Genomic DNA, 24,070 nt, shown 5'->3' with positions numbered 1-24,070 from the left:
CAACAATGACATCGAGAAATCAAAAGATACCTTAAGACTAATGAAAATGAAAACACAACAACCATAAATCTATGAAATGCAGGGAATGCAGTCCTATGAGGGAAATTCATAGCAATGTAGGCCTACCTAAAGAAACAAGGAAAATTTCAAATCATCAGTCTATCTGTACATCTAAGGGAACTGGAAAAAAAAAGAAACAGCAAAATAAGCCTAAAGTGAGTACAAGTAAGGAAATAATAAAGATCAGAGCAGAAATAAACAAAATAGAGACCAATAATACAATACAAAAAGATCAATGAAACCAAGAGCTGGTCTTTGGAAAAGATAAATAAAATTGACAAACCTTTACCCAGACTCGTCAAGACAAAGACAAGGAGCATCCAAATTAATAAAATCAGAAATGAAAGAGAAGTGACAACAGACACCACAAAAATACAAAAAAATTTAAGAAAAATATTGTATGCCAACAAATTAGACAATCTGGAAGAAATGGATACATTCCTAAAAGCATACAATATTCTAAGGCTGAACAGACAGATTACTACCAACAAAATTTAATCAATAATTAACAAGCTTGCAACAAACAAAAGTTCTGAACCAGATGGCTTCACAGGTGATTTTACCAAACATTAAAAAAGAATTATCACCTATTCTCCTCGAACTATCCCCAAAAAATAAAGAAGGAGGGAAGAGTCCCAAGCTCATTTTACGAGGCCACTATTACCTGATCCCAAAAGCAGACCAAGACATTACAAAAAAAGAAAACTACAAGCAAATATCCCTAATGAACATAGATGCAAAAATCCTCAACAAAATATTAGTAAACTGAATTCAGCAATACATTAAAATGATCATACACCACAATCAAGTGGGATTCATTCCTGGTATGCAAGGGTGGTTCAATATCTGCAAATAATTAACGTGACACACCACATAAACAAAATGAAAAATAAAAATCATATGGTCATATGAACATATGCAGAAAAAGCATTTGACAAAATCCAGAATCTATTTATGATGAAAATTCTCAGTAAAGTGGGAACAGAGGGATCATATCTCAACATAATAAAGGCCATGTACGATAAAACCACAACTAACATCATACTCAATGGGGAAAAGCTCAAAAAGAATTCCCCTTAAGATCAGGAAAAAGACAAGGATGCCCACTTTCTCCACTTCTATTCAACATAGTGCTGGAAGTTCTAGCTACAGCAGTCAGACAAGAAAAAGAAACAAAAGGCAACCAAATTGGAAAGGAGGAAGTAAAACTGTTATTATTTGCAGATGACATGATACTATATATAGAGAACCCCAAGATTCCACCAAAACACTATTAGAACTGATAAATGTACTTGGTAAAGCAGCAGGATACAAAATTAATCTTTAGAAATCAGTTGCATTTGTATACACCAATAACAAACTACCGGTAGAGAAATTAAGAAAATAATCCCATTTACAATTGCTTCAAAAACTATAAAATACTTAGGAATAAATTTAACCAAGGAAGTAAAAGACCTGTACTTAGAAAATTATAAGACCTTGAAGAGAGAAGTTAAAGAAGATACAAATAAATGGAAACATATACCATGATCATGGATGGGAAGAATTAATATAGTTAAAATGTCCTCACTACCTAAGGCAAATATAGATTCAACACAATTCCTATCAAATTACCAACGAGATTTTTCACAAAACTAGAATAAATAATCCTAAAATTTGTAAGGAACTATAAGAGACCCTGAATAGCCACTGCAATCTTGAGAAATAAGAACAAAGCGGGAGGTATCACTCTACCTGACATCAAATCATACTACAAGTCTATAGTAATCAAAACAGCATGGTAAGGGCATTAAAACAGACACATAGATCAATGGAACAGAGTAGAGAGCCCAGAAATAAACCCATGCTACATGGTAATTTAATCTGTGACAATGGAAGCAAGAATTTACAGTGGGATAAAGACAGTCTATTTAATAAATGGTGTGGGCAAAACTGGACAGATACATGCAAAAAAAAAATGAAATTGGACCACCTTCTTACTCCATATACAAGAATGAATTCAAAGTGGATTAAAGACTTACATTTAAGACCTGAAACCATAAAACTCCTAGATGAAAATATAGTAAGTAAACTCTCAGACATTACCCTTAGTAATATTTTTACTGATATATCTCCTTTAGCAAGGGAAGCAAAAGAAAAAAATAAACATGTGGGACTACATCAAACTAAAAAGTTTTTGCATATCAATAAAACAAAAAGACACCCTACTGAATGGGAGAAGATATTTGCCAATGATACATCTGATAAGGGGTTAATATCCAAAAATTATAAATAATTCATACAACTCAACACCAAAAAAACAAACAACCCAATTAAAAAATGGGCAGAGGACATGAAGAGACATTTCTTTAAAGAGGACATACAGATGGCCAACAGACATATGAAAAGGTTCTCAACGTCACTAACCATTTGAGCCGGGATGTCCAAACTGCGGCCCCGTGGGCCAACTACGGCCCGCAATCCATTTTTAATTGGCCCACAGCAAATTCCAAAAATATATTTAGTTTACTTAAATAAACCAGGTGAGGCAATATGTGCTTCACCTCGCGTGAGTGGCCCAGCTGTTTGTGTATTTTACTGCATATGGCCCTTGGTGAAAAACGTTGAAAAAAGTTTGGACACCACTGCATTAGAGAAACGCAAATAAAAACCACAATGAGATACCACCTCACTCCTTTCAGAATGGCTTCATCAATAAATCAACAAATAGCAAGTATTGGCGAGTACGTGGAGCAAAGGGAACCCTTGTGCACTGTTGGGATTGCAGATTGGTGCAGCCACTATGGAAAACAGTATGGAGGTTCCTCAAAAAATTAAAAATAGAACTAACTTTTGACCCAGCAAATCCACTTCTGTGTATCTATCCAAAGAAATCCAAAATACTAATTCAAAAAAATATATGCACACCTATGTTTACTGCAGCGCTATTCACAATAGCCAAGACATGGAAACACTGAAATGTCCATCGATAGACCATTAGATAAAGAAACTATGGTACCTTTATACAATGGAACATTACTCGGCAATAAAGAATGAAATCTTTCCATTTGCAACAACATGGATGGAGCTAGAGAACATTATGCTAAGTGAAATAAGTCAGACTGAGAAAGACAATACCAAATGATCTCACTTATATGTGGAACTAAAGAACAGAATAAACAAGCAAACAAAACAGAAACAGACTCAGAGATATACAGAAAAAACTGATGGTTGCTAGATGGGAGGGGTCGGGGGTGGGGAAGGAGGTGAAGGGATTACAAAGTACAAATTGGTAGTCAATATAGTCTCAAGTGATCAGTTGTCGCGGTTGGTGGGCAGTAACTGAGTCAATATGCTGTGGAATCTGCTGGCTCTTCCTCAGATTACCCTGAGGACCATAAGTACTGCTTCCCTCAGGCAGATTGAAAATAAAGTTCCAGAGAAACAAAAGCTATTTCAGGAGGATAATGGAATTCCAGTGCATCTGAAGGGTGGGGTAGCTGATGCCCTCCTGGTTCTTACAGTTGGTGGAACAGCATACGCCATATATCAACTGGCTATGGCTTCACTTCCCAAGAAGCAGGATTGACTTCAGTTCATCCTAGCTGGTTCAATTTCATTCAGTTCTCTGTGGCCCAGTAAGCTGATAAATAAGAGTTCGTCTTTGGGGATTGATATTTATTGACTTGTACTAACTGCCTCCAATAAAGCAGTCTGTACCATGAAAAAAAATATAGTCTCAGGGATATGAAATACAGTTTGGGGAATATAATCAATAATGTAAAGATAGTGTGGGGTGCCAGATGGGCACGGGACTTATCGGGGGAATCACTTCACAGACTGTGTAGATGTCTGACCTGTGCACCTGAAGCTGAAGTCGAAGAATACTGAATGTCAACTATAATTAAATATATAGTCACGGGGTGCAAAGGACAACACAGGGAATAGAGTCAACACGACGTCAGATGGGGCAGTAGATCGGGGGGTTATCACTTTGTGAGCGGTGTAAATGTCTAACTATTATGTTACTTTGTAGATCTGAAACTAATAAAATAAAATAAAAAGAAAGAAAACTGCAGACTTGCTGCATAGTTGCGAGGGTTGTCGCCCACATGCAGAAACTATAATGCTTACAGACCAGGAAGCCCATGTACAGTCTGACCCCATAAGGAAAACACTTGAAAACCACTGAAGTGTTACAATATCTTCAAAGAGAAATACTGGTCACCAGAACTTGTGATAAAGAAGTCAAGAACTCAGTAGTGTTCATTAACTTAGTACTGTTCTAACTATATTAAAATTAGTGAAACAGAATATAAAATATCAAAATGATCTACACATAGGAAGCATTACTAAATGAAAACATTTTCCAGCAATATAGAATGCAATGTGTGTGTGTGTGTGTGTGTGTGTGTGTTACATGTTTAGATTTTACTGGATTAGAACAACGGTCATCCAAAGACTTACAGGAAAAAAATAGATAGTATGTTAACTTTGGAATAAGTATTTTAGTATGCTTTGGAATATAAATTCTTGTAACATTTCAAAGGAAATTCTAGAGACTAATTAGATTAATACATTATTAAGTCAATTTGAATCACCTCAAATCACTTTCTATTATCTTAAGCAGTATACATAAAAAGAGGGACTTACATAGCTACACATTTACGGCAGTAAATCATTTATTTTTTATAATTGCTGATCATCTAAAGTGGCAAAAAAAAAAGTGGACCAGGTAACCTGAAGCATATCTGAGCAAAGTTATGCAAAAAAAAAGGGATGGAAATCAGTGTACCAGATGCAGTTTTTAGCAAGAGCAAAAAGGAAAAAAGAAAAAAAGTTGCACTTAGGATCTCTTCAATTCTTTGGAGTTGGAGACTTTTACACTCAGGGAAGGTTGGATGTCAAGGAGACTTTTACACTCAGGGAAGGCTGGATGTCAACAGAAACCACTGGCAATTAACTTTCCAGCAGTTTTTTGTAATTTGACATCCTTGACAAGAAAAGTTTTACGAAGTCTTTGAGGTACAAATGATTTGGGAGGTTAAACTACCGCAGTGAATTTGGAAGAAACACAAGACATTTTAATATATTGTAGTGATTGATAAGTATGTATTTATTTTTAAAAGGCTAATATTTTCTACTATGTGTATATACGTATCACCACTTCAAAATTTATCTCTTTATAGGAATTACCCTGAAGCTATCACTGGCAAAATTATTGTGGCTTACACAGAGCAATACAAGAATGCAACATGTCTGATAACATGTAAACTTGGCCTAAGGATTGCTCGCATCAGCCATCGCTCCTGAACAGGTGTTGCACTCACCAAAACACTATAACATTCCTATTGTCAGTGTGTGTATATAAGTATGTACACTATTATTTCTCACTCATGATCATATTCTCATTGTCTGGTAATATAAAAGAAATCACATTCACAAAATCAAGGCAGGTGAAGCTCTCCTTCCTAGTAAACCAGGTTCACTTCTGTCTCTATATTTACATTTCAATATTGTGGAACTGGTAACAGTATTCTACGACTAAGTTTCATCCCTTTAAGTATTATCCCTCAAGATTTAATTTTAGAATAACTTTAGAAGAAACAGGAAAAAATTTACTCTGTATTCACATGCAACATGTGCCGGCCACTGTATTATATAAGGTCAGACAATTAAGTTCGCGAACACATCCTAGAAAAAATGCTACACACCTCATTGCTGAATATCACTGCGGTCGTCTTTGAAGTCCTCCCTTTGGGAAGCTATGCACCGATGCCAGTGGCTAGTCTACCCTTCAAGCAATTTTGGAACTCTTTTTCTGGCATGGCCATCAGAGCTGTCATCGTATTACCCTTGATGTCCTGAATGTCATCAAAATGTCTTCCTTTCAATATTTCCTTTATCTTCAGGTAAAGAAAGAAGTTATTGGGGGCCAGATCAGGCGAGTAGGGAGGGTGTTCCAACAGTTATTTGTTTACTGGCTAATAATTCCCTCAGCCAGTGCTGCGTGAGCTGGTGCATTGTCGTGATGCAAGAGCCATGAATTGGCAAAAAATTCAGGTCGTCTTTTTCACGCAGCCTTTTCAGCACTTCCAAATAGTCAACTTGGTTAACTGTTTGTCCAGTTGGTACAAATTCATAACGAATAATCCCTCTGACACCAAAAAAGGTTAGCAACACTGTTTTGACTCGATTTGGATTGATACAAATTTTGGTCATGAAGAATTGGCTGACTACCATTGTGCACTTTATGCTTTGTTTCAGGGTCGTATTGGTACCCCCATTTTTCACTACCAGTGATAACACAGCCCAAAACATCATCTTGCCTCTCCAAAAGGTCTTGACAAACTTCGATTCTCCTTTGCTTTTGTTTATCGGGGTGCTCCTTTGGGACCATTTTTGCACACACCTTTCTCATGCCAAGATTTTCAGTTAAGATTCTCCTGTTTCATGATCGATCTTTCCTTGGTCTGCTGTGCTTCTCACAGTCAGCTGATGATTTGGATGCACGATTCGATGAATTTTTGCAATATTTTCTTACTGGCCACCCTGACCTCTCTTCATCAGTGACGCGGTCTCTCTCCTCAGAAAAACGTTTAATCCATTTGTACACTGTCATTTTTTTCATGGCATACCCATACACTTGGACTAACATGTCCCTGATTTCACTTCCACTCTTGCCAAGTTAAACAAGAAACTGAATGTTTGTTTGTTGCTCTAACTCAAGCTCAGACATTCTCGCGGCGGCACACAAAAACATGCAACAATAATGAACGCCACTCAGCAAGACATCGCTACATGTTGACACGAACACAGCTGTGAGACACTGATAAACCAAGGTTACGAAACCTTACTAAGCTGTTTGTGCAGTGCTGCCAATGTAAACGCACGGTGGAAAGTTCGCAAACCTAATTGTCAGACTTCATATGTCTCTAGGATAGATTCTTCAATGGCATTGCTGAGTCAAAATATAATGCATATTTCATTTTGATACTTATTGCTAAATTGCTCTAAGAAAAGGCTACCTCACTACCTGTGCATGAGACTGTATATTTCCCAGCACCGTTTGCCATACTGTATATTATCTATGTTTAAATTTTTGCTGACCTATTTAACTTCTAACACTTAGCTATTTTATATACAATACTACAGAAATTAGAATAAATTTGTAATAATATAAAATTTTCATAAATATAATCATAACTTGACTAAAAGGTATTCACATGTATGCGAGTGTATCTTACGATAAAGTCCCATACATGGAATTGTAGGGTAAGATGGCATATGCATCTGTAATTCTAGTTGATACTGTTAAATTAAAAAAGCAAGATGAAAAATAGCGTGCACAGTATGTATGCTACCTTTTGTTTAACAGGTGGAGGCATGAGAATATATATATCCAGATATACATATATTTAATATGTTATTATCTGAGTCAGTGGGGGGACAAAATGATGGACAAGGGTTACAGCGATATTTTCACTATGCATATACAGACACATATATACATAATTTTAAATATTTGTTTTTAGTTTTTAACCATGTGAATGTATTATCTATGTAATAATTTAAATATTTCTTTAGTGGTAAAAGCATGAGCTTTCAAGTTAGAACTAAATTTAAATGTTCACTGTGTGACCTTAGGTATATTTTACTCTGAATCTGTTTCCTTATATGTAAGTAAAACCAGTATATGCTTGTCTGGCAGAGTTGTGAGAATTAAATGAGAAATTGTATGAGAAAGTATACTCGTACTCTTCAGTTAAAATGTAATTGCAGAACAATGAATCTAACATTTCATTCATATATATACATACATATATACATATATATACATACATACATATATATATATTTTCCCCCCATTCTTCTGCCTCCTCCCCCCCCACACACACTCCGCTTCAAGCCGTAGTTTCTTAGTCTAGTTGTGTAGGACACAGCTCCCTGGCCCATGCTGGTATTATGAGCCTTGCACTCCCCCCAGCTGAGGCAGTTTGTCACCAGTCGTCGGTCTGCCACTCACATCAGCTCTTGCCAGCTGCCGGCCACTAGGCTGACTGGATGCTTACGGCAGCACATGGTAGCCCACAGCAGTACACAGCAGCTGGGGCTGCACATAGCAGCCCGTGGCAGCACTAGGCAGCCCACAGCAGCTCACACCGACCTCCGGCTGCTCACGGCAGCCCAGCTCCAGGGCGAGCTGTTGTTCACAATCTTAGCTGTAGAGGGCCCAGCTCACTGGCCCATGTGCGAATGAAACAGGCGACCTCGTTATTAACCACCTGAGCCACGGGGCGGGCCTACATTCATACAAACAAAATGAGAAAAACAAAACGTAAACTAAAATTAAATGGGGGCAGGCCGTTACCTCAGTTGGTTAGCGCGCAGTGCTCTTAACAACAAGGTCGCTGGTTCGATCCCCACATGGGCTGCTGTGAGCTGCGCCCTCCACAACTAGATTGAAACAATTATGTGACTTAGAGCTGATGGGTCCTGGGAAAATACACTTAAATAAATAAAAGTTAAAAAAAAAATAAATGAAAACCCTCCCCCACCATAAACATAAACAGACAGACACATATTCTACATGCTTTTCCATTTCTACCATAGCTTTAGCTACTTTGAAAATGAAAACTGATTATAGGTAAGTAAAAAATTACAGGGATTAAACATGCCAAGCACATCTTCATGATGGCCAAAGGTTTGAAAACAAGAATGAGATTATTAAAATTCCAAGGCCTTTATTTTCTAACGATAATTTAACTCTTGATATTTCAATGACAATACCAAAATGTAATACAATACATAAGAAGCTAAAAGACAAAGTCTGAAATAATAGCTCATTACAGTGAAGTCCTGCCATAAAACCCAAGTGATACCTTTAGCAACGTAAGTGTATGTGCATGACCAGCTATGAATGCATGGACACTAACTGGTAAATTACTAGAGAGAAAAGAACATGTATTCCATACAACACCTAACACTGTTCTGCATACACAAAGGGCTTAGTCCAGAAACAGCACAAAAGCAATGAAAGAAACAGAAATTCTGTAATATAGAAACTCAGTCTGAATCACGTGATACAGACCATCACTTTTCTGGGGACTTTCAAATCAGTAGCCACATCAGAGATGGGGTGAGTATCGAAGGACAATTCTGTTTGCTATGTGAAGCAAAGCAGAAAGCGAACCAATACAGGCAAATACTATCCGTAGGGCACACATGCAAAAATATATACAAATTTAACACAAACAACATGGGATGAATGAAACATTGAAACTGATTCTTCAATTATAATAGCATAATATCACTATCGATTTTTAAAAAACGGGCAATAGAACTGACACTGACTTGAGACTAAGGGATGAAAAATGAAGAAAATGATCATTGTGGAATACAAAATAGCCAAAATAATAAGACAGCTATTATAAAGCAAGCATCAGGAAGTTCAAAAGTCAGAAACATGGGAGAAATACGGGCTGAAAGTTCTCTTCTTTGGGAACTTTTCCCCCTTTTTGCTGGGGATGACATCTTCTGACACTTAGTTACTCCCACAGAGGAAATGCTTTTCTATAAACTCTTCTTCAAAATTACAAAGAGCTGAGAAATACACAGCAAATTTTTGGCAGTAAACCTTGGAGAGACTGTTGCTCAGAGCAGCTACACCCAAACACTAAGCTTCTCAGCAAACAGGACCTGCTGCGGCCCCAACACTAATCTCAAGGGCCCCACTGCGAGCCCCTCGTGTTCTATATAGCCAGTGCCAACACCCCTTTCAATACTCTAAAGGTTCACTTGCAACTCTGCATAAACTGCCAGTTTCTCTTGGCTCCAGAGGCAGCTTCACCTGCAGGGTTTCATTTTTCTGTTTGACACCTTAATGTTGATTTTCCTATATACTACAAAAGAGCCCTCTCCAGTGCTTCTCACACAATTACACAATCACCCCATTGTAACTCAGAAGAGGATTAATGATTGGGTTTTATTTGATTGTAGTTTTGATTAATCCTGACTTTGTTTAATTTGTGACCTCGCTGGAATCCCAAGGGCTGGGAATTAGAAAATGCACACTGTACCACTGTACTGAGCAGTCTGAGCTTGCCAATTTATTTCATGCCTCATTAGCCACAAAAGCTATGAAATGTTAGTCCAAAAACAGCTTCACATTTTTCAGGGTATGGGTACAAAATTCTGTATGAGCTTTTCATTCTGATTTAAATATCATAAACCAATAATGAAGTCTATCTGGTTATGCTCATTGGATCCTAACTCCAAATGGCAGGTATGGCATCTCAGGAAAATATCGAACTTGAGCAAGTAAGTCATCATGACGCAGCTGTCCCAACGTCTCAAAGATTAGAATTAGGTTTTGCGGAAGGGCAAAAAAATCTGAATTTTTAGATTGCAAAAAATTATAATATTCTTTGATAAATTTGTCTTTGGAATTAAAAAAAACCAAATCCGTATGAATAAATTTAACCTAATCTGTGTTGAATCTTAAAGATATTACATCATGGGAAAGGTGCTGTAGTTTCCAGTTATCTTCTATTTGAGAATCAGGTATTTATAACATTTTTTATAAATATTGTAATTTATAATACACAACATTCTATATAAAAGCTTTACTTTTTGGAGTTCCCAGAATGAACAAATTATTGTATAAGAAACTGCAGAACATACCCTTTTAAATGACACTCAAGTCTGCTGACTGAGTAACTAAAAAAAATTCACTAAAGAATAGAAAAATTACATATATAAATGCACACGGCTTCACCGGCCTTTGATGCAGGCAAGGTTTAAAGCTTGCCATATAATCCAATGACTTTAATTTTGCACGGTCTTTTTTGCATCTTGTCCAGTTCAAGTTTAGTTATAGTGAGGCTAGTACTTAAAACATTTGAAAGCAATTTCAGTTTAAAACACTTTTAAATTTAAAAAATTTCTCCAATATTTAATAATGATCTCACTTTCACTAATTCAACAATTTTTAAGTGACTTACTTGCATTGTCTTTCCAAAACAGCTCTAGCTTCACAGAAATATTTTTTCTTACAAGTATGTCACTGGTTTCAGATAATAAAAATACATAATTATAATATTAAAATAACTGGAATAAACAAGTGTAGGAACAAATACAAGTACCTTTTAGTAATTGTACACCTTATGAGATTAACTGGGATACGCAAGTATCTTCAGGAGGAGTCTACTAGCTACTCTAGCATGATATTATATTACCGTGTTTCCCTGAAAATAAGACCGGGTCTTATTTTAATTTTTTGCTCCAAAAGATGCATTAGGGTGTATTTTCAGGGGATGTCTTGTTTTTTCATGTACAACAATCTACATTTACTCAAATACAGTCATGTCGTCTTCTGGAACATCGTCGTAACATACTAAATGCATCTCTCTGGCTGACGATCTTAACTGGGGCTTATTTTCGGAGTAGGTCTTATTTTCGGGGAAACACAGTATTAATCAGCATCAGTAGCAGAAAAAGAAAACCTCTATTACTCTGGCAAGTAGGTTAAGGGTTAGGTGAAGGTTGATCAAAAGGGCTTCTCATGTGTTTAACAGTGGTGCTCCGCCTAACAGTGCCCACGAGCGTAAAAAAGCTGTTTATCATTTCAAACTATGGATTTGTGCTTCTGGACATAATACAATTGTTATCAGTTTTATAAAGTGCTGAGAGGTAGGAGCCACAATTCACTTTTCTGTCTTTCTCTAAATTCCATTACATCATCCATCTCTTATGTCTGTCTCTCAATGTACCAAGTCCAGAGTGTAAACAGAATACTTTACAGGTAGAAAGCACTAGGAAAGGAAAAAGTCAGAGGATAAATTTGGAAAGGGGCACGGCTACATATTTTAAAACCTTATAGATAAGCTTCTGAGTATTATGTTATTTACTGACTAAAATCAGTTTGGCTGGCTCTCTGCAGTTTCATTTCTGTGAGCTGCTTGGTTATGTTCTTTGGCCACTTTTCCTTTGGGGCCAATGTTCTCATCTCACAGATGAAGAAATAGAGGCCTAGGAGGGGTAAGTACCTTCTTTAAGTCTCTACAGTGAATTCTTCATATTCCTGGAGTTAAGATCTGGGATCTTTCTCATCTTTCTAATATAACAGGTGTGAAGGAGCGCTGCTAAAACACTGACAGGCAGTAAGCTTAGCATGTCAACAAAGCAGGCTCACCATACCCTTCAGTCCACGACGTCTACCACCACAAAAAAGGAGAAAAAGTTCTTTAAAGAATATTTGATATTTCTGAAACAATACTGAAATGGTCATGGGACAAATCACAACACTTTTGATCCTCTTTACACACATTTAGTTCAATGTTTTATGAAGTTTGAATTCTATACGGGAGGCGAGTAGTCTCTTCTGAGTGAGAGGTAGCTCTACAGGCTGATGCTAAGTCTGGTAATTCTACTGCAGCCGAAGAGTCTAACATGCAGGGCAAAATGAAGTTATGTTTCTGAATAGGAGAGGGGTGGCACACACTGCTAGTTGCCTGTTCAATATCCATCCCATCAGCCTTGTTTACTAATGAAATCTGGGGTTTGAATCGGTCTCTGTCCAACTAAAACATGTAATTTTCGTAGCACTCTTGAACTGACAGGGGTTGGTGTGGGGAGAGCAAGCTACACAGTCCTGGCCGATAAGAAGTAAGAGGAAATCTAGTGGGTAGGTCTTTGATAAAAGAGTTAGACTTAGTTGGCAAATATCTTTTGCTGCTGGTGTGTCTCCTTTCTCACAGTCTGGAATATGCATGCAAAGTCTCAGTCCACAGCCATTTTGCAAGCATAAGGAGAAAGGCCATATATTAAAAACAGTGAAAAAAGAAAGAGACTAGGCCCTTTTGGTATCATGCAACCAATAAAGCTGCCCTAGATTGCTTACCTCCATACCTCTTGTAAGGTAAGAAAAATAAAACCCTATTTTATTAACATTTTCTTATACTTTTATTGAAATAGGGGCATCATTTGGATTTTCATTAAAAAAATGAATAAAGACAATCCTAAATAATATTGAAGGAACATGTCAAAATTAAAAATTGAAAAAAAATGATTCCAGCATTTATATGTCAGATAGCTTAGAGTTGAGAGAGTTAGAAAGACTAGCTGCAGTTATCCAGAGATGACATGATAAGTGCTAAAAAGAAAGTGATTGCAGTAAAAACAAAAAGGGTACAAAAATCTAAGATACTTTGTAAGTAAAATGTTTAAAAACAAACTCGATTCATGTGAAAGAATGAACCAACTAATAAATATGCTAGATGATTCCAGCCTAAAAATAAATGTGATTTAACAAAGGTAAAATTTTAGGAGAAAAGAATCAACCAAAGTCAACATATTAAATGTTTCTTACAAACCAATCACCAAACAAACAACCCGGCTGCTTTACTTCTCTGGGACACAAATACATTTTAAGAGTCATTGTCACCTCAGAGCCTTAGAAGGTCAGAAAGAAGCAAACATATCACTTTCTTTTGCCCCTGGCCACTGTGCCTTTCTATCCCTTTCATGCTAAGGCAAGAGGCCAGTCTCAAGGCAGTGGAAGGCATTCAGCAGTACTACCTTCCGAATACTTCTAAATGGGGTATGCAATTGTAAACGGTCTGCTTATAACCATTATTAATAAAATAATACAAATAGTAGCCACAAAAAGGAGAAAATGCACTGCTGGGAAAAGAAATTGTGCTATGCAACCTCTGAACTGAGATGCAAAAGACAAAATAAGATTTCTTGGGGGGGAAAAAAGAGGGTATATACTTTTCAAACAGTAGAATTAAATATCTTGGGTAGCATAAATAATAATCGGTGTAATTTTCCATAGTACAAAATCAATCACACAAAGCCAATAAAAAAGTTTTTATATTATTTAGATCTAATTAAATTCCATATCATTCAGCTGTTAAAAACTTGTATTTTTGGCTATATAACGTATAAAGGAAGAAAGAAAAGCATGGCTAGTTCAAATGAAACAGCCAGAGTATAACTGATAACTCTGTACAAGAAAGCAATTACTCTTTTTTGGGGAAAAAAATAGAATAGTGCTTTAAAATTTTCTGCCACAAATAGCAATGATTTCCAAGAATTTCTAGTTTAAAATAAGTTGTGCAAGTTAAGTCTTGGTTATCCAGAACCTATATAGAAAAAACAGACTGATTTTTTCTTTTTGGAGTGTGTGTGTGTGTGTGTGTGTGTGTGTGCGTGAGCTTGTGTGTGTGTCCTGAAGGTAAAAGAAAGGTTACTTTTAATAAGGCAACAATGGATCTAGAAGTGACAACAAAAATTGTATTGATTGATTATTTTCCTAGACGTATCTAGAAATATCAAAGGCCAAAACCACATTTCTCTGTCTATTGCTCTCTAAGCTCATAAGGCCTTTCACATCTGCCAACAACAACAAAAATTCCCTGCACTTGTCCATCCCAGCACCATGTTAGGCTGTTGCATGTTGCAATTCACTCTATTAACCAACAGCCAATAGCCAGTGCCAAGTCTGATTTATAACGACAATAATCACCACACCACACACCATGGAGCTGAAAGCAGTAAGTTTAAGGATCTGATTCATTTCAAATAAAACCAAAGACTTTTCACTGTGTTTCTTAAAAACAATGTCTCAATGGAAAAATGGGAAAGGAAACAGAAAACCATTCAAAAATAGTACATCCATATAAGTCAGCACATTATATTGAACCAAAATGATAAAATTCAACATCAAAGATGGAGCATAAAACTAAAATTGAAGCAAACTGTCTCAGGATTTGTATGTAACCGTCTTGACATTGTCTGATTGGTGTAGGCCCTGTCCTCTCCACCCAGCTTGAGTACTTTCATCCCATTCATTTTCTGCACTTAACACACTTGTTTTCTTTCAGACCCTTGAATAAACTAAGCTCTTTACCACCACTGGCTCTCCCTTCATGCTGATTTCCTCTGGTTGAAATGTTCTTCCTTTTATCCCTTATTGGCCTCCCTAGTCATATGGCACTTAATTAGTTTCTCATGTCTTTTTTAAAAAAATCTAAATCATTAAATGTTTCTATTTTTTCAGTGTATTGAAATATTACTGATAGATGGCATATGTAAGTTTAAGGTATACCATGATTTGATACACATATACAACACTACAAAATAATTACTAGTCAGGTTAGCTAACGCCTCCATCCTATTATATAATTACAGTTTTTTATTTTTAGTGATAACATTTAAGATCTACTCTCTTAACAACTTTCAAATATACAACCCAACACTGTTAATTACACTCACCAAGCTAGACCTTAGATCCCCAGAGCTTATTCATTTTATGGCTGGAAGTTTGCACCCTTTGACCAACGTCTCCTGATTTCCCAAAGCCCAAACCACTGGCAACAACCATTCTGCTCTCATTCCTGAGTTCAGCTCTTTCAGAATCCACAAAAAAGTGAGAACATATAATATTTGTCTTTCTCTGACATTTCACTGAGCATAATGCCCTCATGGTCTATCCATGTTGTCATAAAAGGATTTCCTTCTTTTTTTATGGCTGAATAATATTCAATTGTGTGTATGTATTTGTTGTGTACACACACACATACATACAAGTACATACACACACACACACACAATTTTCTATATCCATTCATCAGCTGATGGACACATTGGTTGTTTCCATTTAAGCTACTGTAAATAATGCTGCAAGGAAAATAAGGCTACAGATAGTTCTTCGAAATAGTGATTTTATTATTTCCTTTGTATATACACAGAGAATGGGATTACTGGATCAGATGGTAGTTTCACGTTTAATTTTTTCGAGGAACTTCCATACTATTTCCCACAGTGGCTCTACCAAATTACATTCCTGCCAACAGTACACAAGGTTTCCCTTTTCTCCAAAGACTAAGAGTTGTTGTCTCTCGTTTTTTAGATAAATAGCTATTCTATTAAGTATGAGGTCATACCTCATTGTTGTTTTGACTTGCATTTTCCTGATTAGTGATTTTGAGCATCTTTACATTTTCATGTAAATCAAATGTTTTGTTGTTATTTTTTTGCTATTGAGTTATATGAGTTCCTTATATATTTTGGGTATTAATCCCTTATCAGGTAGATGATTTGCAATCCTTTCTCCCACTTTGTAGGTTCTCTCTTTTTCATTATGCTGATTGTTTCCTTAGCTGTGCAGAAGCTTTTTAGTTTGATGTATTCCCATTTGTTTATTTTTGCTTTGGTTGCTTGTGCTTTATGTCATATTAAAAAAAAATCACTGTCAAAACCAATGTCAGGGAGTTTTTTTGCCCTATGTTTTCTACAAGTAGTTTTACACTTTTGGGACTTACATGTAAGCCTTTAATCCATTTTGAGTTACTTTTTGTGAGTGGTGTAGAATAGATGCCCAATTTCATTCTTTTGCATGTGAATATCCAGTTTTCCCAGCACCATTTATTAAAGAGACTGTCCTATCCCCATTGAATATTCTTGGCTCCTGTGTCAAATATTAGGTGACTGTATATGCAGGAGTTTATTTCTGGGCTCTCGATTCTGTTCCATTGGCCTATGTGTCTGCTTTTAAACTAATACCATAAAGTTTTTTTATCACTATAGCTTTGTAACAGAGTTTGAAGTCAGGAATTGTGATGCCTCCAACTTTGTTTTCTTTTTCAGGATTGCTTTGGCTATTTGGTGACTTCTGTGATTCTGTATGAATTTTAGGATTATTTTTTTCATTTCGGTGAAAAATACCATTGGAATATTACAGAGATTGCACTGAGACTACAGATCACTTTTTTGTATTACGGACATTTTAATAATATTAATTCTTCCAATTTATGAACACAGATATATTTCCATTTATTTGTGTCTTCTTCAAATTCTTTCATCAATGACATAATTTCCAGTATACAGATCTTTTGCCTCTTTGGTTAAATTTATTCCTAGGCATTTCATTATTTTTGACGCTATTGTAAATGGGATTGTTTTCTTTAGTTCTTTTTCAGAGAGTATGCTGTTACTGTATAGAAAAACAACAGACTTTCGTATGTTGATTTTGTATCCTGAAATTTTACTGCATTTGTTTTTTAGTTCTAACAGGTTTCTGGTGGACTCTTTATACAGTTTTCTATACATAAGATCACATCATCTGCGAAGAAAGACAATTTTATTTTCCTTTCTTATTTGGATGCATTTTATTTCTTTCTCTTGCCTAATTATTCTTGGTAGACCTTTCAGTACTATAACTGGGAGTGGTATGAGTGGGCACACTTCTTTTGTTCCTGATCCTACCTAGTGGGCAAGCTTTCAACCATTTAGTATAACGTCAGCTGTGGGTTTGGCACATGTGACCTTTATTATGTTGAGGTACATTCTTTATATATGCAATACGTTGAGAATTTTTATCCTTTTATGAAAGGATGTTGACTTTTGTCAAATGCTTTTTCTGTGTCTATTGAAATGACAAGATTTTATCTTTCACTTTACTAATGTGGTTTATGGCATTTATTGTTTTACACATGTTGAACCATTCTTGCACCCCAATTCCCACTTTATCATGAGGTATGATCCTTTCTATGTATTACTGAATTAGGTTGGCTACTATTTTCTTGGGGATTTTTGCATCTACCCGTATGTTCATCAGGGATATGGGACTATAATTTCTTTTCTTGTGGTATCTTTACTGGCTTTGGTATCAGGGAATGCTTGCCTTCTAAAATGAGTGTGGGAGTATCTCCTCATCTTCTATTATTTTGGAAGTGTTTAAGAAGGATTGGTGTTAATTCTTATTTAAATGTTTGGTAAAATTCACCAGTGAAACCATCCGGTCCTCAGCTTTTCTTTATTGGGTGGTTTTTAATTATTCATTCCATCCCCTTATTTCTTATTGGTCTGTTCAAATTTTCTATTTCTTCGTGACTTAGTCGTGCTTAGTCCTAGCATATTTCTAGGAGTCTATTCTAGGTTATCCAATTTGTTGCCTTATAATTGGTCACAATAGTCTCTCATGATCCTGTGTATTTCTGTAGTTTCAGTTATGTCTCTTCTTTCATTTCTAATTTTGGGTCTTCTCTTTTTTTCTTAGTCTAGTTAAAGGCTTTTCAATTTTGTTTATCTTTTCAAAGATCCAACTCTTGGTTTTATTAATCTTTCTACAGATTTTCTGGTCTCTATTTTTAGGGGTTGAAACTTGTTTTTTCCAGTTCCCAAATATTCCAATCTCTGATTATTCATTGCGAATCTAGTAATAAATAAAACAGCAGAAAATAACAGCCAAGGTTTGTTTTAAGTGTTTTACATGTATTAATTTATTTAATCGTCTTGGCACTGTGCAATATTATTAATCTCCATTTTATAAATGAGGAAACCAAACAACTGAGACTTTAAATATCTTGCTGTGGTCACATAGAAATAGTGACAGTTATTTTAAACCAAGTTGAGCCCCAGAGTCTATGCCCTTAACTCGTTTTCTTCAGATTAGTGGGTCTTGAGGAGCAAGATTTTAAAAACAAAGTAAACAAGAGTAAAAAGAATAGAAAATATTAGTGAACAGAGTAAAAGCATCATTTTGTTAAATGCTTGTTTCAATTATGTGTGTGCATGAGAGTGAAAGAAAGGAGAGGGAAGGGAAGGGAAAAAGAGAAAGAAGAGAGGGAGATGTAAAATATTTTTCTACTGGGATCAGAGTCAAAATGAGTTTGGAAGCCACTGTAGTGAATATACTACACTGTCGCCTCGTAGGCAGGTGCAGAGACCCATAGTTACTCTGTTAAGAGCCTATTATAAAATTTACCCACTTTCTGACATAGCAATAATTATTTCTGGACTAACATACCATCCATTCTTCTTATTAGATAACTCTGCAAAACTACCAGAGTGCCCATATTGCCCAGGGAACTCACAGGGGCACTGCAGAACATTTTAAATTTGGAGCGGGGTGGGGAACATGATGACATTTGTCGGCCAACATGAAAATTACTAGCTTCAGGTAGTTTACAGTTTCAACACCAGCTCATGCTACATTCCTAATCATGGTGTTCTATGTTTGGGGACTGAGTTTTCAATGGCTGCTCTGATTTAAAAGAACAGAACAGTAATGCACAGAAATACAGAACAAGAAATGAAGGCAGCAGTGTCCAATCTGACTCCAAGATGTGAAAAACTGTGCAGTGCCCAACAAGCACACATTGCATTAGTAAGTTATTAAGGTGATTTAGGAATGAAATTAAAACATTACTTTTTCTTTCAATTTACGTGTATTACTTTTGAAATGATTCGTAAAGTTTCGACATAAATATTTAAATTGTATGAACCAATTTACTACTGTTAGGAATTGTTAGATATTTATTTTGGCCTAGAGATCATAAAAATTTTACTGATTGTACTGGAACCAGGAAAGTTTAGGAACCTCTGCCCTACTATAAATAAATGGACATCTTTAAGGAAGTTGCAAGATAAAGTCTAGCATTTATGTTTGAGGAAATTTCAAGTACTTTTTCATTTTGTGCATATGGAACAACATAAATGGCTTTTGCTTTTTGTTGAAAATTCCTCATTTTAATATAATTGAATATGAACTCTTTTATCTTCCTCTTAGGTCTTTTATCTGCTTCTAATCTGCTTCAATACTCTGTGATGCAAAGGAAAATTGCCTATGAAGTAATCACTACGATTCATGCACAAAACTCATCGCTATAAAAGCAAAAGAATCTCAATTGCAAAAAACACTATAATTCAGCACCCACTCACCTCTCGTCTTACCTCTATCGCTGCGAGAGCCTAGGACACTGCCCTACTGTATGAGCAAATACCTCTGTTTTTAAAATAATGAAATAAGGTCTTACATGTGCACTATGAACATTCACACAAATGTGATCTTTGAGATTTATCTCATGATATTCTGAACCATGTTGTTAGTATTCAGAATTTACAATGAATCAAAGCTATTACTGTTCACACTACATTACATCTACAATAGAATGCAATGTGTTCATTTGGTATTTTTTATTAGCCTACAATTCAGTTCAGTTCTAGTCAATGAAATACACAATGCTTTCTAAGTTGAAACCCTGTATTTATAGTACTTCTTTAAGAAGCTGAGATGGAGAATAAATATCACAGCGGATATGATTCCTCTGAGCTGAAGAGCAAGTAAGAGATACTCAATTTTAAATAAAAAATCTTGGGCAGCATAAAGGAATCATCAGGTTACCTAAACAGTAACTGGTAACTAAAGAAATGCTCTGGTATTATTTTAAAATAAAAACAAAACACAGCTCTGGAAACTTCTTCTGCTTTAAAAGTAAAAACAAAGATTAATTATTAGCAAGATGCAATACAGAGGATCCAAAGCTGAGCAGGTAAGATGAGAAGGAGCTGCTGTAGCAAATAACCTCCTGCACACGAATGACACCTCACTTAACTATAAAGGGAAGAAGTCGCTTCACTTAAAACTCTGTGTAAATTCTCTCAATTGCAAGTACTACGAAACAACAAACACCCTATCAAACATTATTCTAGGGCCTGTGGACTTATTAAAGCATTCTGTTGAAAATGGTGGGGGGAGGGGAAAAGAGAGAGTAGAGAAGAAGGAAAATACAGGCGAGCTCAACAGTCATTTCACAAAGAATTTATTTTATGCAACACTTACTAAATTTGACTATTCATTCTTTATTTATTGGCCTCCAAGTTAAGTGACCTGATTAACTGTGTTCAGGAAAAAACACACAAAATTAATATACCTTTATTTTCAATCCAAAGAAGCTGCCATATGCTAAAACAGCTCTCCTGTTTGTGTTAAAAGAGATGGGGTACTAGAGACTGGCCTGCTATAAACGGTCTCTTGGGTTGCTCTTGCTCTGGAGCCCATCCCCACATCACTGGGTGACTGGGAAAAGGGTATTTGTCCACAGTGTCCGCACATGAAAGCTCCCCGAAACAACCATGCCAAAATATTCCTATTGTTTGCTTGCATAAAACAAACATGGATGCATAACAGTTTGTGTGTTGTGCAATTATTTGGATACTTTCTAACACACGGAATAATAATAATATGGGAGGAAAACACTGAATTAGGAAGATCCCAGTAGAATACAGGCATACCTCCTTTTATTGAAGTTCACTTTTTGTACTTCACAGATGGTGCATTTTTTCACAAACTAAAGGCAAGACCCATCACAAGCAAAAAAGAGTATAACTTGCAGTACTGTCATACTCGCTTTATTGTGATACTCACTTTTTTGTGATACTTGCTTTATTGCAGAGGTCTGCAATGGAACTTGTACTATCTCTGGAGGTGTGGCTGTAGGTGTAGTTGCCCTGCTGCAGAACTCACTGATTAGTCCCTCTCCCACATCTGGAAATTATTGACAGCTTTGAACCATATTATTTCATCACAGTAGGACTTCATCCCTAGCAAGAAGAGCTGTAGGGTCTACTTAATACAACCATTTAATCCATCTTCTGGTGTCTTTGAATTTTAGTACTGAAGAGTTTAGTCATATTAAGGGTGCAAATAAAACAGATTAAAACCAGACCTAGAAATAAAAAGAAATGTCCTCTAGCACAATTTGACATGGAGAGATGGAAATACATCAGCACAGTGTGACAGTCTTATCTCTCCAGGAAACTAGTAGCCAAAAAATTCACTCCTCTAGTTTCTACTTCAATATTAATGGGTTGAGCATTTACTACAAGGAACAAGCCCCTTTAATACCACCTGGTCTACTTCTCAGCAGCAAATTCCACTCCAGGCTTGTCATGGCTCATTTAGACAGTACAGTGAGTTTCCTCTCTAAGTCTGCTCCTTGAGCTTACAGAGTTTAAGATATAATGAGATATGAAGGTGTTTATCATGAAGTAGAATGTAACTCTGAGCCAAAGCAACAGGAGTTGGATATCATGAACAGGCTGGGAATAGAAACTATTTTTTTTCTTTAAAGTATATTGGAAAAATAAACTATTCCATAACACACACAAGGTTTGGGTAAAAATGAAAGTTTTAAAGCAGAAGTAACTCTCTACCTTACAAAAACTTACGAGAACAAAGTAACATTTTACAAATAGAGATGAGGGGCAAGCACATCCTTCATAATTGCCTACTGTGACCTTTCCACATAAAGTTTTGGTTGAAGAAATCCCATAAGAAATGGCAAAAATTTTGCAACAGATAATCTGTCTAAAGAGTAGCAATCAAAATCCTTGTTATGCTATTTGAAGAATTCAGGAAGGAAAAGTACGTATATAAAAGTAAAGGCCAACAAAACTTAACAAGACGAAAGAGAAAAAAAATAACATACTGAGAATAAATTTCGTTCAAATTGGAACTTATACTTCTGATAAATATTATGAACTAAGTCAACATAAAAGGACCCTCCCCTCTTGCTCCAAACTCATGAAAATAAACTGCATAAAACAGAAAGCACAGACTCATTTAATCACAAACTCTCATTCTAAGATCCAGTGAAGAGACAGCAGCTCAAAAAGCGCCAGGGACATACAAGGAAGAAATGAAATGTCTGGCTTCAGCATGAGGGCTGGAGGGGCAGTTCTCTCCTGGACAGAAGTGCTGGCAGGTGCCACTGTTCCTTTGCTAAGTCCTCCCCACACACAGCCTGCAGGCACAGAGGGGCTCCAAATATGAGTCTCCATTAACCTGGCTAACACAGCTTGCCCCACGCTGGTGATTTCCTGAGACTCCACTCCACCCTACTAACACACAGGCTCAAACCTTTTTCAGTAGCAGTTATACACAAGCAGGAGAACTTGGCCTGCACTGTGGATTTTCAAAGGTCCACAAACCCCAAATAAGCAGCAGTTGGCCTCGGTGTGCCCCGTACCTTTTGCTAATTGGCCCCAAGTCTGACACTAGTGACAAGCCACCTCAGTTTGCAGCGTAACCTCTCAGGAGCCTGCAAGGCTAACACAAGCAGCTGCTTACTGCAGTTCACTTTGTAGCGCCTATGAGGTGGTGCTGGGACGAGCACAGGCATCAGCTAACCTGGGCCTGCAATACAGCCCTTCCAAGAGGCTCAAGAACCAACATACCCATGAGACTGGCTTTAGACCCCACAAGAGGACCCAATTAGCAATACAAACGACACACCCAAAGGGTAGACTGGCTGGCACAAGAGCCTCGTTTAAAGCACATCCTGTTCTGTGGGATCAGCCCTCGCACAACAGCCAGTCTGCCCAGTCAGTCAGCCTGAGTGTCAGCCACCAATATGCCAACAGCAATCAAGGCTCAACTATAACAGGAGGGCACACAAGGGACACCCCTTGAGCACTTTGGCTCAGGTAACCAGAAAGACTGTTCCACTGGGTGCCACAGGACAGCTACTACATTAAGGCAACCCTACCAAGACTGTGAGACATAGCAGATCTACCTAATACATAGACACAAAGAGAGGAAACAGCCAAACTGAGGAGACAACAAACATGTCCCAAATGAAAGAACAGGACAAAACTCCAAAAAAAGAATTCAACAAAATGGAGGATAGCAATTTACTGGATACAGAGTTCAAAACACTGGTTATAAGGATTGTCAGTCAACGATATGGATGGACCTAGAGAACATTAAGCTAAGTGAAGTAAGTCAGATGGAGAAAGACAAATACCATGTGATCTCACTTATATGTAGAATCTAAAGAATAGAATAAACGAATAAATTAATCAGAAGCAGTCTCAGAGACATAGAGAAAAAACTGAGGGTTGCTATATAGGAGGGGTATGGGGACAGGGGAGAAGGTGAGGGGATTAGAAAACACAATTGGTAATCACAAGATTGCCATGGGGATACGAAAGACAGTTTGGGGAATATAATCAATAATGTTGTAAAGATTTTATAGGATATCCAATGGACACTTGTCTTATTAGGAAGACCACTTCATGGACCGTATAGGTGCCTAACCAATGCAGTGTACACCTGAAGCTGAAGCTGAATAATAATGAATGTCAAGTATGATTTCATACATATATATACAGTCACAGGATGTGAAGTACAGCATAAAGAATAGAGTTAGTGGAACTGTAACAGCTACATACAATGTCAGCG

General features: G+C 36.7%; 2 protein-coding genes across 8 annotated transcripts in view; one reads left to right on the top strand and one right to left on the bottom strand.

The window, feature by feature from the left end:
- Nucleotides 1-24,070, bottom strand: part of ERC1 (ELKS/RAB6-interacting/CAST family member 1) — a 483,911-nt gene that overhangs the window by 170,860 nt on the left and 288,981 nt on the right. The gene's annotated exons all lie outside the window — the stretch shown is intronic.
- On the top strand, nucleotides 3,392-3,628 carry LOC308501816 (cytochrome c oxidase subunit 7A2, mitochondrial-like; the record flags this gene model as incomplete). The annotated part of the gene is made up of 1 exon (XM_081058908.1): nucleotides 3,392-3,628. The coding sequence occupies one exon, from the start codon at nucleotides 3,392-3,394 to the stop codon at nucleotides 3,626-3,628; it is 237 nt and encodes a 78-aa protein (XP_080915034.1).

The sequence above is a fragment of the Rhinolophus hipposideros genome, assembly GCF_964194185.1.
Source record: "Rhinolophus hipposideros genome assembly, chromosome: 9".
Lineage (NCBI taxonomy): Eukaryota > Metazoa > Chordata > Mammalia > Chiroptera > Rhinolophidae > Rhinolophus > Rhinolophus hipposideros.
The sequence above is the reverse complement of the archived record's forward strand: the minus strand, read 5'-3'. Positions and strand labels throughout refer to the sequence as shown.